At 41.0% G+C, this 16,395-nt stretch overlaps 1 protein-coding gene across 1 annotated transcript; it reads right to left on the bottom strand.

Moving 5' to 3' along the window:
- Positions 1-3,329: 3,329 nt before the first annotated feature.
- On the bottom strand, positions 3,330-16,197 carry CCNL1 (cyclin L1). Its single transcript, XM_009580661.1, has 9 exons — positions 16,085-16,197; positions 9,692-9,812; positions 9,233-9,297; positions 7,794-7,893; positions 7,552-7,656; positions 7,133-7,274; positions 5,388-5,499; positions 5,146-5,244; positions 3,330-4,128 (listed from the first exon to the last, which is right to left on the bottom strand). The coding sequence occupies exons 1-9, from the start codon at positions 16,183-16,185 to the stop codon at positions 3,780-3,782; spliced, it is 1,194 nt and encodes a 397-aa protein (XP_009578956.1). The 5' UTR covers positions 16,186-16,197; the 3' UTR covers positions 3,330-3,779.
- Between the last annotated feature and the right edge of the window lie 198 nt (positions 16,198-16,395).

Raw genomic sequence — 16,395 nt, 5'->3', positions numbered from 1 at the left:
GGAGACAGCCATCGCCGAAAACACTGGAAATACCTTTCATTGCACTTCATCTGCTTGCGCCATTGCTGGCTTCTTTGGCGTCCCGGTACTTCCATCCGTGCTGGTGAGAGAACAAGCACAGTCAATCAGGCATAAAGGGATGGGGCGGAGGGAAACGGGTGCTGTATTGCAGTACAGCCCGAGCCAGGAAAGCCACTGCATTCCCACCAGCACATGGGGTTTCAGTGAGCAATAGCGCTGCAGTGGGGTATTACAGAGTCTGTTTTTACCGTATAAGCATTTCCACTGTGAAGGGTAAATGTTTGAACACGGTCTCACTGTGCAAACGCGCCACATACTGCTGTGCAGAATAAAGGCCGTAGAGATGACAATGAGCTCGGTCAGAAACACAATATCTGTGCAGGGTGCTCAAAACCCAAACCCTGGCTCGTTTCTCAAATACGTCTGTCTGCTATTTCCACCGCCCGGCGCGGCTGCCTGGGTCCGTAGCGAAGGCGGAGCGGCGGGCTCTGGGCAGGAGCTGCAGTGAGGCACTGCTGCCTCGGGTGCGTCTGTATTCGGATGTCAATGGTGGGTCACCAAAGCCACCACATCCTTCAGAGATAAGTTGATGAAGGGTTCCCGTGACTCAAGCACATGGAAGACACTGAAGAATTTAAAAATAACAAGCGTTAAATACTCAAGTACTGAAATATATCAGTGTAGCCTCAAGTCAGCTTTAAGTGATTCCTGGAGGTCGATATAGATGCTTAAAGGTCAAACAGCACTTTCAAATGATTAATTTTTGTGATTTAGAGTTTAATGAAAACGTAAGGACACTTCAAGTTCTTGGGAGAGACATATGAGATGCAGTTGTAAAAATAATGCAGCACCTCCCTTAAAACAGGCTCTGGCTGATGCGTCACGGTACTGTTGATGGTTACTGTGCTGGACGTAGCGCTGGCGTGTGACACAGCAGAGCGAGGCCCTGATGCCAATCCGCTCCCGGCACATCACTCAGCTCCTCAGCCTTCCAGCACGACCTGCGTGGCGTGCGCGTGACTGCTACGAGCAAGCTGGCGCGTTCACTTTGTCACTGCTTTCATCCCCTGCTGTAACCGATGGCACAGTAAGATTGGGGGAGCAGCTTTCTTCCTGTCTTTTCAAGCCAAAGAGACCGAGGAATTTGCAGCATGGCCACGGGATAAGGCAATGGCAGGGGAAGCTCTTGCTCAGGTGTGGCTCAGCCGGAGCCGGGACAGTCAGACACTGGGTGCTCCCAGTTGTGCCCAGCGGCCAGGGCAGCTCAGCAGCCCCAGCTGTGTGCACAGCTGGCTCCTGGGTACAGCCTGGTCACCAGCTGTAACCGTACTGTCATGTATTTAAGCTGTTGCTTGCCCAGAAGCTTTCTTCTTGACAAGTCCTCCAGGTAATGGGACAGTAAGAGGGCTACAGCCCTTCAGGACCATTTCAGACTGCTCCACCTGCTACCCAAGGACCACGGACCACCGCCTGGGAAACAAGCAACTCGCTCCCCGGTTTGTGCTGCTTGTCACTCAGACCCCCAGCACACCTTCTCCTCTTTACAGCACTCACCCGGCATACTTGCGCTTTGAGGAATACCTGCTGCTTTTGTTTCAGTAACCAAAACCATTTATTTTATGGCCTGTCGTTGGCAAGGCCGTTGCATGGTTAAGGCCACCATCCATAAAGCTGGCTGAAGACTTTTTTCCCCATGGAAGAACCAACACTGAACTTCTTGCTAGCTGACTGCACCCTCACGGTGTAAGCAATCTGCAGCAGATGGTGTCTAAACGTTTCACATCACCAGATGTTCCAGCTTTACATGGAAGTTAACTTCTGCTCTTCAGCTCCGGGGCGAGGGGCACTGGAAGCACAGAAGGGTAATTAGTGCTTACACATACACACAAATACAGAGGCTGAGCCCTCTTCAAGTTTCACTCCGATACACAAACTCTGATGTTCAACAGAGCTTGAGCCAATTGTGCTGCTACTTCAAAACCGCGTTTTTTATCACTGCCTTAGAGACTATCTAAATGCTTGTATCTCAGGAAAAATGCTACCTCAATTTCCATAGCAACAAATAATTTTTCCTGAAAGCAACAAACACATGAAATACCGTTACTGCAGATCAAAAAAACACACAGAGGTAACCAAGAAACAGAGGAAGACATTTGTCTTTTCCCTCTTCTCAAAAAAATCTCTTCACTTTTTCTATTCCTAGAGAACAGATGTAGATCAGGCCTGGCAGGATGCTGGGTAGCTGCTTACAAGAATGTACCAGTGAAGCTTTTGCTCAACCACATTTTTTTTCTTTCTTTTTTGAGGTCTGCAGAATTTGTGGTCAGAGACCAGCACCTGCTCCTGCGGTAGCACAGGACACCGTACCTGTTTCAGTCCATTTGGCCTCAAGCTTTGCCCTCTGCCATGCTGCAGGTGAACATACCCAGCCAGGTCACCTTCAGCCAGAGCAGTTAAAATGTGAGAAGCACTTGAGGAGAGCAAACGCCTTTTTAAGCTGCATTAGCAGTCTCCACACCCAAAGGGGCTCCAGGTTAGCATTTAAAGCTTGCAAGGAAGGACAGCAAGCACCCTTAGGCTTAAGATTTTGTTATGACCTGAGCAGCAACAGGAAGAATCAAAAGCAGCACACCTGACATGTTTAAGCCAGAGGAGTTTCCCTAAGCCGAATCAGTGTGACCCTTCAACCAACTGCAGCAGCAGCGCAGCCACAGGGGGACAGCTCTGCTGGCAGATTTGCCCCAGGGAGCTCAGCTAAAGGCTGTGTAAGCATTACACTTGCAAGAGGATCCTTCCCCTCTACTGCCATCATCCTGCCAGCAGTAATGAAAGAAGGGAAATAAAAATCCCAGAACTTGATCTCTTTAGGCGTGTTCTTATTTTTCCTGCTTTGTACTTGCGGCACAACCAGGCCAAAGGAGAACAGCAACAACAGCAACTCATCGGCTTCTGCCAGAAGGCGCTGCAGGAGGCGGGCAGGGAAGAAATCCCCCCCTCCCCAGGGGCAGCAGACAGGAAAGCTGGGCACCAGAAGCCCGTCTGCAGCTGGTGAAGTGCAGCTCTTTCACAGCTTCGCCCCCATCAGCTGAGAGTCCATGCTCAGTTATTCCAACTGCTGCACCTGTGTCAGAAGGGGAGCTGGCTTCCCAGCTGCCTCCCCCGGGAAGGACACCAGCTTCTAAAGCCTTCCGAGTCCTTCATTTGCAATAGAAGCACATCAACATCCCACATGTCCCGTTAATCTGCAATGGTCAAAGGGACAGCATTTAAGAAAATTAAGTTTAGTTTCAGTATATTTGACATCCAACAGGCAGTAAAAAAAAGCTTTATATTTTATTTCTTGTAAAAATCTTTTAACACATGCAGACTAAAACCAGTGTAAGAAAGTATCCACCATCGTTTAAACAAATAACTATACTTAAATATAAGTGTCTGCAATTGACTTGTATAAAAATAAGGTACATTTTGCTTTTTTACAGAAATCCATTCTCCAGTTCTCATATCGATAAACAATACACAACTCTAATACATACAATTTAACCTGATCATTGTTTTCCATCAATCTGATACTGCTAAGGTATTATGTGCAAAAGTTGGTAACAGTTTCTTTCCCAAAAGAAAAATCTTCTACATGTTTTAGAAAATCAGATATTGGCTTTAAATTAATCAAATCCTAATTGGTGCCTTTGTTCTCAAATAAAGAGTCCATTTACTGTATTATATACAGGCTTAACTAGAATCTGGTCCAGGTGCAAACCTCAGCGCCTGTGCCTGCTGTGTCCTGACCGGCCGCTGCCGTGGTGTTTGCCTTTGTGAGATCTCTCGAAGGAGCGGGATCTCTCACGCCGGTCTCTGTGGTGTCCCCGCTCGTGCCTGTGCTTCTTGGCAGCATCGGAATGATCCCTGGATTTGCTCTGCGAACGCGAACGAGATTTTTTCCTTTTGTGACCGTGTCTATTTGCACTCTTCAACTCTTCCCTGCTATGCTTGGTCTTCAGGTGTGGCGAGCCGTGATTGTGGTGTCGGCGAGGGCTGCCACTGTGGCTGCGGGACCTGCTTCTCGATCTTGAGCTGTATGTCCCAGACAGGCTCCGCCTATTATTGTAGCTTACAGAAAAGTGTTAAAAAGTTAAAACAAGTCTTCCACATGGAAGAAAAAAAAAATAAATCAATGCTTAGGAACTTCCAAGTTACTGGAAGAAATCAGAGACTATTTCTCCCACAGGGATAACTGATGAATGATAAGTGACCGCCCCAGAACATGCTTTTGAGTTGAGTTCCTTTGAAAACAAAAAGCCAAAACCAAACCCAGAATGCAGCGCCTTTCATAATTGTTCGCCCTGGTCAAGAATCTTCCCCTCAACACCAGATTGCAAATTGGTTATTGCCTTTTTTCCTTCAACGATTTGACAGTCAACAATACTTAGGGGAACTCTTCATTGACATCCAAGTTGGCAGTTTCCAACTTAGATGCCAGTCTGAAGATTCTTTAAAAATATATCTATAATGCCAGCAGATACCACTGCATCACCCTGCGCTGTTCCCCCCCCTCCCCAGTCACAGAAGAGAGGCAGAGTACTGAAGGGTCAGTCATGCAACACTGACAGAAGATACATTCTCCCACGCATTTGGAAGAAAGCTGGAACACACGGAACTGTCTCCTGTGGCACTTCTCACTGCTTCAACATGGACTGAGTTCTGAGAGACTGCTCTCATTTATAATGGATTCCTTGTGAAGATCATCAAACAGGGTAAGACTACCTTACACTCAACTCCATCATAGACTCATCGTGTACACGTGCAGTTAAGATAGTCTTAAGCTTCCATTTTACAGCAAAGCTTTTACAGCTTGAACTATTAACAGCACAGTTAACAACAGAATTGCTTCACGTCAAGAACTGAGAGCCTAAAGCCAGACCCAAGTCTCACACTTTTGCTGGCCAGCAATTAGAAGCTTGTGCTAAGCACCTACAAGCTACTTGGAGTGGCCCTACTTCTTAGGATTGAAAAACCCTCCTGAAACATCCCAGAGAACTAATTATGATGAAAAAGACAACCCCCCCCAAAAAACCCTGCCCCTTCCCTGCAACCCCCCCACCGATCAAACAAAAATCCACTACTTACTGCCGCCTAGGAGTGTGAGATCGAGACCTTGACTTTGTTCTTGACCTAGATCGACTAGCACTTCTGCTGCTTCTACTTCTCTTGCTTTCTTTTCTCATGCTTGGGGGGTGGGGAAAATAGGGTTACACTTCTGAGCTACTCATTACTTCCATGAAGTAGCTCAAAAGTAGTTCACTGTACTTCAGCTGAAGAAACCTTTTTTACAGAAGTCTTCTCTTCATCAGGAAGAGATTTTTACCTACCCATTGTAAGGGCTCTTTGAAGCTTGCTGCCTCTCTTCTGGCTCTTTTTTAATGGCTTTGGTATTCAGAGATACTGGAGTCTTCTCTTCAGTTTTTACTTCTCTTGGGGAAGCTAAGAATTAAATTTAAATTCAAAATTAGGTATTTTATTCACAGACTTTGTAATAAACATATTGTATCCTTTATACACCACTACCAGTATTTGCACAAAATGTAAATATGAACTCAATAGCTACTATTTCATACCATCTTTCCATTTATACTACACTCCGAGAACACTGGAGTGCAATGCCCGTGGGGAGATGCATAGTAGTTTAAAGCCAACTGGCAGTGGTGGGGAGAAGAACACTGTGATCTTCAAGCCAAGCAGCCAGGCTCATCTGAGGTTTTGTCCACCAGGGCCCAAGGGGTACAAAATAAAGGCTGCCCTTATGGCCCACAAATACATAACTTAAATTGTTACTTTGACAGTTAATTTCCAATACTATAGAAAGAATTAAGACTGGACAGCAAAAATTAGATTTCATTTTTATATTAGTGATACAAATGAGTAACATTTAGTTTAGAAGTCAATCTGTCTCTACAGTCAGCTGATATAGCGCAGAAATGGATTCACCTTTTCACAGAAGGGCTACTACGCAAGAACGATGCATTTATATCTGGCCTGCTGACAATAAGGCAGAGGTGCTGCATTATGACTTACACCGCAGCTTCCTAGCTCATAGGGTTCAGAGGTTTAATGTAAAAATAGAGAAAAGCAGAATTCTGCCTCAGTTTGTCAGCTAGTAAGTCGTCTTCCAAAACCCCACCAGAGGTCCTGCTTTCACTCAAACTCTTCTAACCTAGGATCCCACTTCACAGAAAAAAGAAAAAGCTTTCATTGTTTAGTGAGAAATTTACACTTGCCAGCTCAAAGACCTCTGGAAACTCAGATGTATTGTTCTCAAGGAGGAACAACTGCTACAAATATTGCTTTCTCAGAATATGTTCTTAAGTTCCTGAAGAGGCCATGTAGCACACAAGGGCCTGTGCCTTCTACTTTACCCACCATCACTGGACCAATACTCATGATAGCCTTTACATTTTGTTGGTAGTTTACAGATCAATAGCAGCATTAAGAGGTAAAAGCACTAAGACAAAACTGTCTGTTCTCTGCATCATTAGAGTTCAGACAGATTTATTGGTCGGTTCAAGATACGCATTACAACAATTTATTCACTCTAATGCCAAGACAGCACTGTGACCTTCCCTTCTCCATTTCCTGACTGCAAGCTGTCTTCCTTCACTGCACTTGAACAGTTGACAAGTAAATTAAAGAAAAGCAATTTTCAGATACCTGCTGCAAAAGGAACCATGAAGGCTATTGCAACACTCCCCCCAACAGATTAAATCCAGAGAGTCTCTCTTCACAACACAGTAATATACAACAAACTCCTGGGTCTAGACATTTTCATAACAATTATCTCAAGGGTGCATATTATTAATATATCACTCTCCCATCTGTGGAAGTATGGAGTAAGGCATCCCGTTTCCCTCTGATCTGCTACTTCAAGGTACTGAAACTGGTTTTAAAATTTGTGTTTAAAAAAAAAAAGAAAGATTTGTCTTGCTTAGTTCTGTGAGAAAGCCTAAATTGTCTAACAGGTCAAGAAGCAAACCTGCATTTTTTTGAACACCTTGCGACACGGATTTAGAAGACTTATCAAATAGCATTATGCAAGTTTCTGTTCAGAGAACAAACTTACATGGTTTGGATGCAGGAGAAAAGCCACCCAGTGTTGAAAGTGCTGGAGTTCCATCCGGGTTTAAACCTTTTGCTTTCAGTTTAGCTTCCTGTAGTGCCATTTTCCTCTTTTCTACTTCTTTATCCAGGAATTCATAATTGGGCTATTAAAGTAAGAATGTGGTAAGAAGCTGAACTAATCCAATTCCTATTTTCATCTCATTTCTGAAAAATATTCAATTATCTTTTAATCACCTGTCCAGTAATGTGACTAACTTCCATAATTCATTTTCACACTCCCCTTAGGAGAAGCCACACAGCAGAGCCGGAAGGCTCTGAGTAGATTTGTATGCAGGTGTTCCCAAACATGCTTAAGACAACCATGAGACAGCTCAAGCTGCACTGAACACTGAGCAGGAAAAACAAACATCTCAAAGTTACCTTCTTTCTGGTATAGAGCTTAAGCGTTGTTAAACATATCTCCTGAATCTCCTCTTCTGTGGTACCAAAGAGCAAGAACCAGTGAGGACGGGTAGGTAGTGGAATCTGAAAATAAAACAACCGAAAGCTTAATAATAGAGATTACAGACCAAGCTTTTGTTTTAAATATTTTCATTAATTTTCTTGAAACCAAATTATTAGCAATAAAAGGCAAAACTAACTAAAGACAGACAAACACTCACCTGCAGAGCTCTAGCAGCAAGATAAATGCAAGCACACGCTATGGTCTCTGGCTGAAAGCGAACAAACACATTTGTTCGAAGGCTGTCATTCATGTAATTCCTGAAAAAAAAAAAAAATTTATGAAAGGTTAGATCTCAGCTTTACATCTTTTTATTTAGAGGATAACAATACTGGAGACTCAATTGACTTTATTATTTTTTCTGTTATTATATTAAACACTTGGTTTCTTTCAAATTATTGTATTTGATGTTTACATTTGTTACTTCTGTAACAAAGCTTGCACTGTTGCCATTGTTTTGAAACCCCAATGCAAGTAATAGTATGTAAAGGCTACTTCCTAGGTAGGTACGTTAAGTTACACCGTGAAGTGTCCATTGAGTTAACAATCTAACAAGTACTTTTTATCTGTCCAGCTGTTTGCTTTAAACACCAATGTTCTTGTATTTAAAAATCAATATGCTTAAAACTCAAATGGAAGCATGAAAGCATGGTATAGTTTTAACCTACCATTTTCCAGAGGCTAGATGCAACCTATAAAGTTCATAAAGCATTGCATTTAAATCCTATGTGTGCCTTGAGTCACACAACTTCATCCAGAGAGGGAAGCATCCAATTTGCTCACTGAGTGTTGGAAAAAGACCTGCAAGTTAGTAATGGGTCTCCCACTTCACTAAGCTACTGTTCGTCCACCACAGTGGTGCTGCCAAGCAATACATGCCCAGAGATACATTTAAATAGCAGAGACCTCCATCGATTTTCTAAGTTACTGAGCTACAAGAGAGAAACGAAAAGCAGTCAGTAAAGTATCGACTCTATAGAAAACCATGCCCAATATGGCTTCTAAGTGAACATGCTGCATGCACTGTAATTTTCTTTTTTAAACTCAAGTTTAGCCAAATGCTAAATCAACCACATAAATGTTGGCAGAAAGTCTACCCCATGTGTCCTTTAAATACACTACAGTATACAGTAGCTAGGCAACAAATACATTTAGCAACATTTTTAACAGTTACTTCTAAAAGCAAATATACAAATCCTTTCGACACCCAGACAGAACTAGAAGATGCTGCCCGATGGATATGGACCACTTCAGTGAATCTCGGATGAGAGCTTGCACTGGGTTGGCTGGAGAGAAGGGCAGCCAAACAGGCCATCCCCAGGTCATGGGCTGAGGTGCAGAGGGCAGAGCTCTATGACTTACCATCATGGACTACCCTTTAATTAAAGAGTAGAAAAAAGAACAAAGTTAAATTGAGTTCTCCATTACTATCGTGGAATCAAGCCATGAAAATAGTAAGCAGAAACAAGCACTACAATATTTTAAAAGTATGTATTTGTGTAATAACTTACACCTCATTGCTTTGCATATGGATCGTCAGGCTTGTTATTTCTGCTACTATTTTCCAGGCTAGGAAAAGAATGGAAAGTAACAACTTACCAGGCTGTCTGTACCAGGGTTTGATTACGTTCGCATTCTAAGACTTGTAAATACATAACAATGATCTGAGGAATAAGGGGGGGGGGGAAAGACTCAGTTTTAACATATAAACATATAAAGAAGTAACTACGTATAGCCAAACAGTATTCCAAAACAATGGTCTCTCCTTTTCTAAGCATACACTGTAAGCTCACATGTCATCCAACCATGTTCAGACAATTCTTTATTTTACTGCTTTTCTATGATTTTCAAAACCAGTCACCTTTAACATTTCCTAAGGAAGCAATTTCTACCGAAGTCAGTATGACTATGTGCCCAAGCACTCTGGCAAAAGTATTAATGATAACTACTAAGGAATAAAGAGAAGAAATCAGGTCATTTTTACACCTGCGTTTCTCATCCCACAGCTCACATCAATGTGGAATAATATTCATAATTATATTATTTTTGATAACTCACCTTATGTGGATGCTTGACATGAACACAAAATCCCAACTCCTTCAGTACCCTCCTTTCTGCTTTGATTACTTGATTTTTGGTGTTTATGTAGTTCTGATCAAGTATCAGGGGGCTTGGAGTCCTATAGTTTGCAAGAAATAAAATCAAAACTGTTTTGCATATCCAAAAATAGCGGCATCTCTGTTTTCCCTTCCAACCAACTAATGGCAACAGAAACCGGTTTTCAACTCCTGCAAGCAAGTTTAAGCATTAATCTTGTGCTGTCCAAGTTTAGATAAACTAGTTTAGTTTCTGCTTTTTGACTAGCTACAGATTAGATGGCTAAGAGGAAAAAAAAAAAATCTTTTGCTACTGTGTACGCAAACTACATTGGTCCAGAAGTCAACTTTACAGTGAAGATCTCAAAGAACCTTTACACTTCGTGACAGAGGTGGTGGAAGGAGTGTGATACAGCTACCTTTGCTAGGTAGGACTTCAAAGCAGAAGTAAGCTAGAATGGGCTTTTTTACTGATATTAAAGTAGCGAGCTTGTACTTTATAAATTGCAGTTTCCTATGCACTGGAAGACATCTTCAGAGAACAAGACAACCCTTCTACTGTGATATACGAAAAGCCTAGTAAAGCGAAGAATTTAACCTCTGAAATATGGATATCATGTCAATTCTGCTATTTGCATTTGCAAAACAAGAGCTCATTTCACACAGAAAGATTCTTAAGTCCAGCACTGTCAAGTCCTAATTCCTTCCAAATCCAACACCTGAACTCTCCATTATTTTTTAAATTTTAACTAAAATAACTTGCTGTATGCACAAGCATCATATTCCATTTTGTATTCTTTTCTTTGTCCATGTTTAGACTTGACCTTTCAACATTCCACACTGTGTATTTTAATCCACTTCTTCCAAAAGACAGACCAGCTTTTTCCCTGTTTGTAATGTGCCTCAGGTATTCCACACGCTTTCCAACGCAGAAGAATGGATTTACAACTAACTACGCCCTAATAAACCACAGTCTGTTTACATGATAAACCTAGTACACCCCAAGCACTGGTGACAAAATTGGTTTACATTACTTTCAAGAGAAAAAAAAGTAACATGAAGTGGATTCAAAACACAGCTTCTGTTTTATCAGACAAAATATTTCACTACTAACTTGTCTTTTTTGATTCCATGCAAGTGTATCAAGTGGATCACACTTCTCTTCCCTGATAGGTCACAGAGTAGAAAAAATACTCAAAAAACCTAGGTTCCCACTCTAGGAACAAAGGGTCAATTTAATTACAAGGCTAGCTGAAGGGCTTCCCAACTTCAATAATCCACAATTTATGCTAAGACTTCTGCAGTCACCTGGAAGGATGCTTATTACCATCGGTCAAAGGATACAACAAGCCATCCACTTCACTAATAAAAGCATCACGTTGTACAACCAGGCACTTGAAGCATGAGCTCCCCCTGCTCTTCCCACGGAACTGAGAAGCAGCTCCCAGGAGCTCTGAAATGAACTACTGCAGCTTCTTGGTGCCAGGAAGGACCTACAATTCAAGTACAAGCCTTACTACTTCTGTCTCCTAAAAAAAAATGCAACGTTTTCCATGTTACATAGAAGTATCTTCTCTAGTTAAGGGTCGTTCTCACTCATCAGGGCAAGTTTACAAAGTTTATTTCCGCTACTCTAAATATAACCCAGTCAGAATATGTATTTTTTTTTTCATAAATTAACTAGAAAAGAAAAACTTTTAAAGCTTCTTTAAGTTAACTACTTCAGTAGAGAGGCTATGATTTTATCTGAACAAACACTACAAAAGCTGTCTGAACACAATGCTCTGGAGTGGGAGACTGGAAGAACCAAGCTGAAGTTCTTCAAATCAGTGAAACTGATTCACTTCCCATTGATTTCAACTAACTATACTGGGTTTTATAATAACATTTCTTCAATATTGCTTTACACAACTTTATCTAGAGATCACTGGCACTAACAGGATCTGAAAGGCATCATTCAGAGCGAGTTTAGGTGTCCAGGCTCAGCTTATCTTGTTAGCAGAACACTTCATCAGAGGTGACAAATCTTGGATGAAACCGTTAGGGCAGCTATGACTTCCAGTCTAAAAAAAAAAAAATCAACAGCGGGACAACATAACTGCATGGGATCATCCAACAACCTGCCATAGGATTACTATCTTCCACATGTCTTTGCATTCTCTTAAAGCTATGTAAGAAGTCAGTATTATGAAAACACAACAAGGTAGCTAGAAGTGCAACAGGGAAGATTGTGAGCCCTACTGCATTTTAAGTTTTCACTGTTCTTCTACAGGGCTGTAGGATCAGCACAAACCGTTCATACTTTGGTTGTACATGTTCAACAGCAAAGCAATAGGAAACTCAAAATTAAGATGCTCGGAAGTGTGCTTTACTCTGTTGTCCCACGTTACTCCGGTCACTTATGACACACAAGTTCTAGAGATCTAGAGATCTAAGGAAGCCATGAAAAACATCAGTTTATCCAGACAGTATTTCCAGAAATAGAAAGACAAATGCAGCCTTTTATCCACTTACGCAAAAATAAACATCTGCAGAAGACTTTACTGCACCTTATTACTGGCAAAAGTCAGGCTCCCCACTGTATTAACATTTAGCAATTTAGTACTTTTGCCATAAACTCCAAAGTGTTGATATCCATAATTATTTAGAAGTTGGAAACTTCAGAGATTTCCCTTTGGAAAACTTCTTAGCTTTCCTACTGAGAAAAGAAAAAAGAGGAACTTTGCTACTGCATTTGCTGCACTTAGTTCTCAGTCCAAGAAGTAATCATTTTAGATCCAAGTAACAAACCAGAGAAAAATAATTTATAAGCTTATATATAAAATATAAACCTCAAGCCCTATATAGCCAAATAGTATTACAAATTCTTTCTTTGAATCTGTTCTTATAGATCAGCACTAGAGCTCCAGGCAAGACTTTAGACTTAAGAACAGAGAGCGCACAGTGCCCGTTCTGGAAACTCAATCCAACACTTAGTCACAAAACTTCATCGGGATTTAGAGATTGCGTAAGAACCCAGAAGATTAACACACACTGTAATGTGTTTGTAACAATAAATAAATTACAAATATCCTTTTTTAAAATCCCTCTGACAGATGAAACCTAAGTTCTCGACACAGCTACAGCTTCATTTGATGTAATATTAAAGTTTGAGGTCTTTGGAATGTCTAGTACTTTGGAGGAAAAGTGCCCTGCATGTATTTTTGTTCATAATGCAAAAAGTACTTCTGACAAGTACACCATAACATCAGCATCTCGTTTCAAAGACCAGATCTCTCTTATGCCAGTTGAGAGGAGAGTCTCCAACATGGTAAATACAAGCACCGCAGATGTATAAAACAGTTTGAAGAACACTAAGTAGTGTGTATTATTAATACAGGCCACTTCCAACACACCTGCATGAACCTGTTTGCTGCAACAGAAGTAAGGAACAGCTGACTGAGCATCTCAAACCAACATTTGTGAGATTACATCATGACAGGAGTCACATTTGGTTCCAGTCTTATTAGGACTTTTTGCAGCTTTCAGGCACATTGAAGATAAATAAAATCAACTTCAAACTACATTCTACATGTTAAACAATAGTTGCACTTCACTCAGAACACAGATGTTTCAGCACACAATTTTTTAAAAAGCAGTATTTTCATAATACGAGCTTTTCTCCATGCACACAAACATTTTTACATGCAGTACTACATGACATATGCTCGTGAAAGATCCAAAAGAAAATATGCTTGTCCAAAACACTTTTTTAGCTTTTTCTTACTTCTCAGTAATAGAAATACCACCTAGCAGTAACTCAGTTGACTACAGGTCTTACAAAAAGAAAATTCCAATGCAATTCCCAGTTCTGCAAACAGGTACATATAAGGGACTGCTTACATAATAATTTATATAAATAGCTTTACAAATTCAAGACTTCCGTATCCTTGTGAAGGCATGTTTTACTAAGAATTCAAACTGCAATTATACAGAGCCAGAAAGTGGAACTAAGAACCCAAAACTGTTTAAGAAAGAAAGCAAGCCTACTCAAACTACTCAAACTTCATGTGCAGGTTAAGAGCTTCAGTTAACAGAAATACTAGACTAGAGGTGAAAAGAAAGTACAGCAGCCTAACTGATTGTTTCAGTTCTGGGTTGTGTGTGAGAAACTAACTACAGCCTAAGTGTTAGCTTCAGATAAAAAAAACAAAAGATCAAGCTAGTATTCTAAAAACCTGGACAGCAAAGAAAAAAGCTTATAACAAGATACAGGAGTTCTTCCAAATGGTTCACCAGCGGCCAACCTGTTAGTCCCCCGATTCCAGTGACCTATTCTCAGAGCACTGGCTTCTCCTTGGGGATTTTCGATACTTCACTCACTGTTGCCATGACGACAGCTTCATCTTTATGTACCACTCCACATCACCCAGGCTTTGGTAAATGTAGCTGGTCGCTGTATAGTCGGTTGCAAGGGAAAAAAGAGTTGAAGTTAATAACGTGTACAGATTATGTAATTGTAATCTTGTAAAAAGTACAGAAAAAATGTTTACATCCTGCTTGTTAAAAAAAAAGAAAAAAAAAAAAAACAAAAACAAAAACACCAGGCAAGCCTGAATGTCAGACTTCAGCATTTTTAAGATTTATTTCATGCAGATTCACTCAGAATCTCAGAGCAACAATACTCATTTCTCCAGAAAATAACGGGTAGAAGTGCACGATTTCTCTCGACATGATGCATTTTAGACACCATGTAACATGCACAAGTGACATTCTGATTTGGAACAGGCTAGCTGGAAAGATTTAAGTTCACAGGTTAAGTTCAGTTTCTCTGATCCTTCGCACAGCACAAAGCAGCAGCTAATTTATATCCTCATTGCAAAGAAAAGCACTGCATATGATTAATTAACCTTCACTGTCTGGATCAAGGCCAAAACATTAAGAATCACTGAACCAGCTTCAATAACTCCAATAGCCAAACTCCCTTATCATAACTGTGGTAAGAAACAATACCACCGAATTCACATTCAGCATAACTTCACAAAACTCTCTCAGGGCCATCAGGGATAACAACTTTTTTAAAAAAAAAAAAGAGAACAAAGCTAAGTTCCAAGTATAATACTGAATCACTCTTATGTAAAACTAACTAGGAAAACATGAGCACAAGGCAGTAAAAGCAAAAGCTTTAGATGCAACAGAAGCATAACCAGGATAAATACACCAAGAAACAGCTGGTTTCCCTAAGGGATTTCTACTCTACTTCTCAGAAAAGGTGACACAACACTAAAGTTTAAATTGCTGCTGTAACCTGGTGATACAGAGCCTAGAAATGAAAGTGTGAATTTAAGAATCTAGCTGAAAACAAAATCCTTTTGTAACTATGGACTACCTTACACTTTAAGCAATCAGCCACTAAAAGTAAAGCTACTTCATCACAGCTGACGTCTCCAATCTCACAGACTACAATACTGCTGCATGACAGAGTTAAAGAAATTTTGCATTTAATACCAACTTAGAAAAATCCTTCCCTTCAACCATTCCTTGTTCCTTCCAATCAAGTCAATTTGCTTTACACATGAAAACATACATGGCTTTACACACAAGAAAGCAGCATTAGGCACTCACGACTGAGAACAGCTCTACAACTTGAGCAGACAATTATCCAGATCTGCACACAGATCAGGTAAGCTTACACTCCAACTTCACCGACACAAGCACACGGTACCATGAAAAACACAAGTCTCACTTTTTGCAATCAAAGACGCCTTCAGCTTCCAAGACTCAATTACACATTCCTTGTTGAAGTGGTGTCATTAAAGCTGCAAACACTGTAGGCCAAACCATACTTTTTTTCAGATACTTTCTAAAATTGTTTTTTTCTAAAAGGTAATACTATCATCACTGGAAAGAGTTCAGCTTTCACCTTTAGTTAACTGATACTTTATTGACACCATAACCACATTTAGACAGCTACATACTGACAAGATGAAAGCATTAAGCTACTGAACATGATTAAAAGTCTGGAGAATATACAGCAGCCCACTAATTAGCTACTCATACCTAAGACTACCTTTCGAGAACTACAACACATCAAAAACCAATTAGCAATAGACCTAAAACGACAACCACGGACCTAAAACTAGAAACAATACTCATGACTTGTAGCTATACAAATAACGAAAACGGGTCTACCAAGTAATCAAAAGTAATGGTAGAAGAAGTCAGCATTGAACTGTACTGCCTACATAGCAGCCAATGAGCTCTCCCTTCTCAATTTTACGTCGTTGAACTTACCCTGGAAAAATACTGTGAATTGAAAACTGCAGTGTACATTAGTGACAACAGATGCTTATGTTCATAACGAAGCTAATCTTACCTTTTTGCTCTCAACTGACGCAAATGATGAAACACATTGATCACATCCCTTATACGACGAGGCGCCTCTTCGATTTTGGATGCGAGATTGATGCAGGCCATAGCAACAATCTGAAAGGAAGCCCCGTTTCCGTAAGGAAATGATTTTTAACCCCGATAAGACTAGAATTATACATCTAAAAAACCCTCGTGGCCTAAAGGCTCGAGGAGAGCAGCCTGTTTGGCGTGTGGCTGGCCAAATTCGCTGGTCGCCCAGAACAGCGCCTAGCGCACTCCTCCTCCTCCTCGCCCCCCCTCTTCCGCGCCCCCCCC

Source organism: Fulmarus glacialis, unplaced genomic scaffold (assembly GCF_000690835.1).
Source record: "Fulmarus glacialis isolate BGI_N327 unplaced genomic scaffold, ASM69083v1 scaffold15416, whole genome shotgun sequence".
NCBI classification, from domain to species: domain Eukaryota; kingdom Metazoa; phylum Chordata; class Aves; order Procellariiformes; family Procellariidae; genus Fulmarus; species Fulmarus glacialis.
This window is presented reverse-complemented; position numbering and strand designations above follow the sequence as displayed.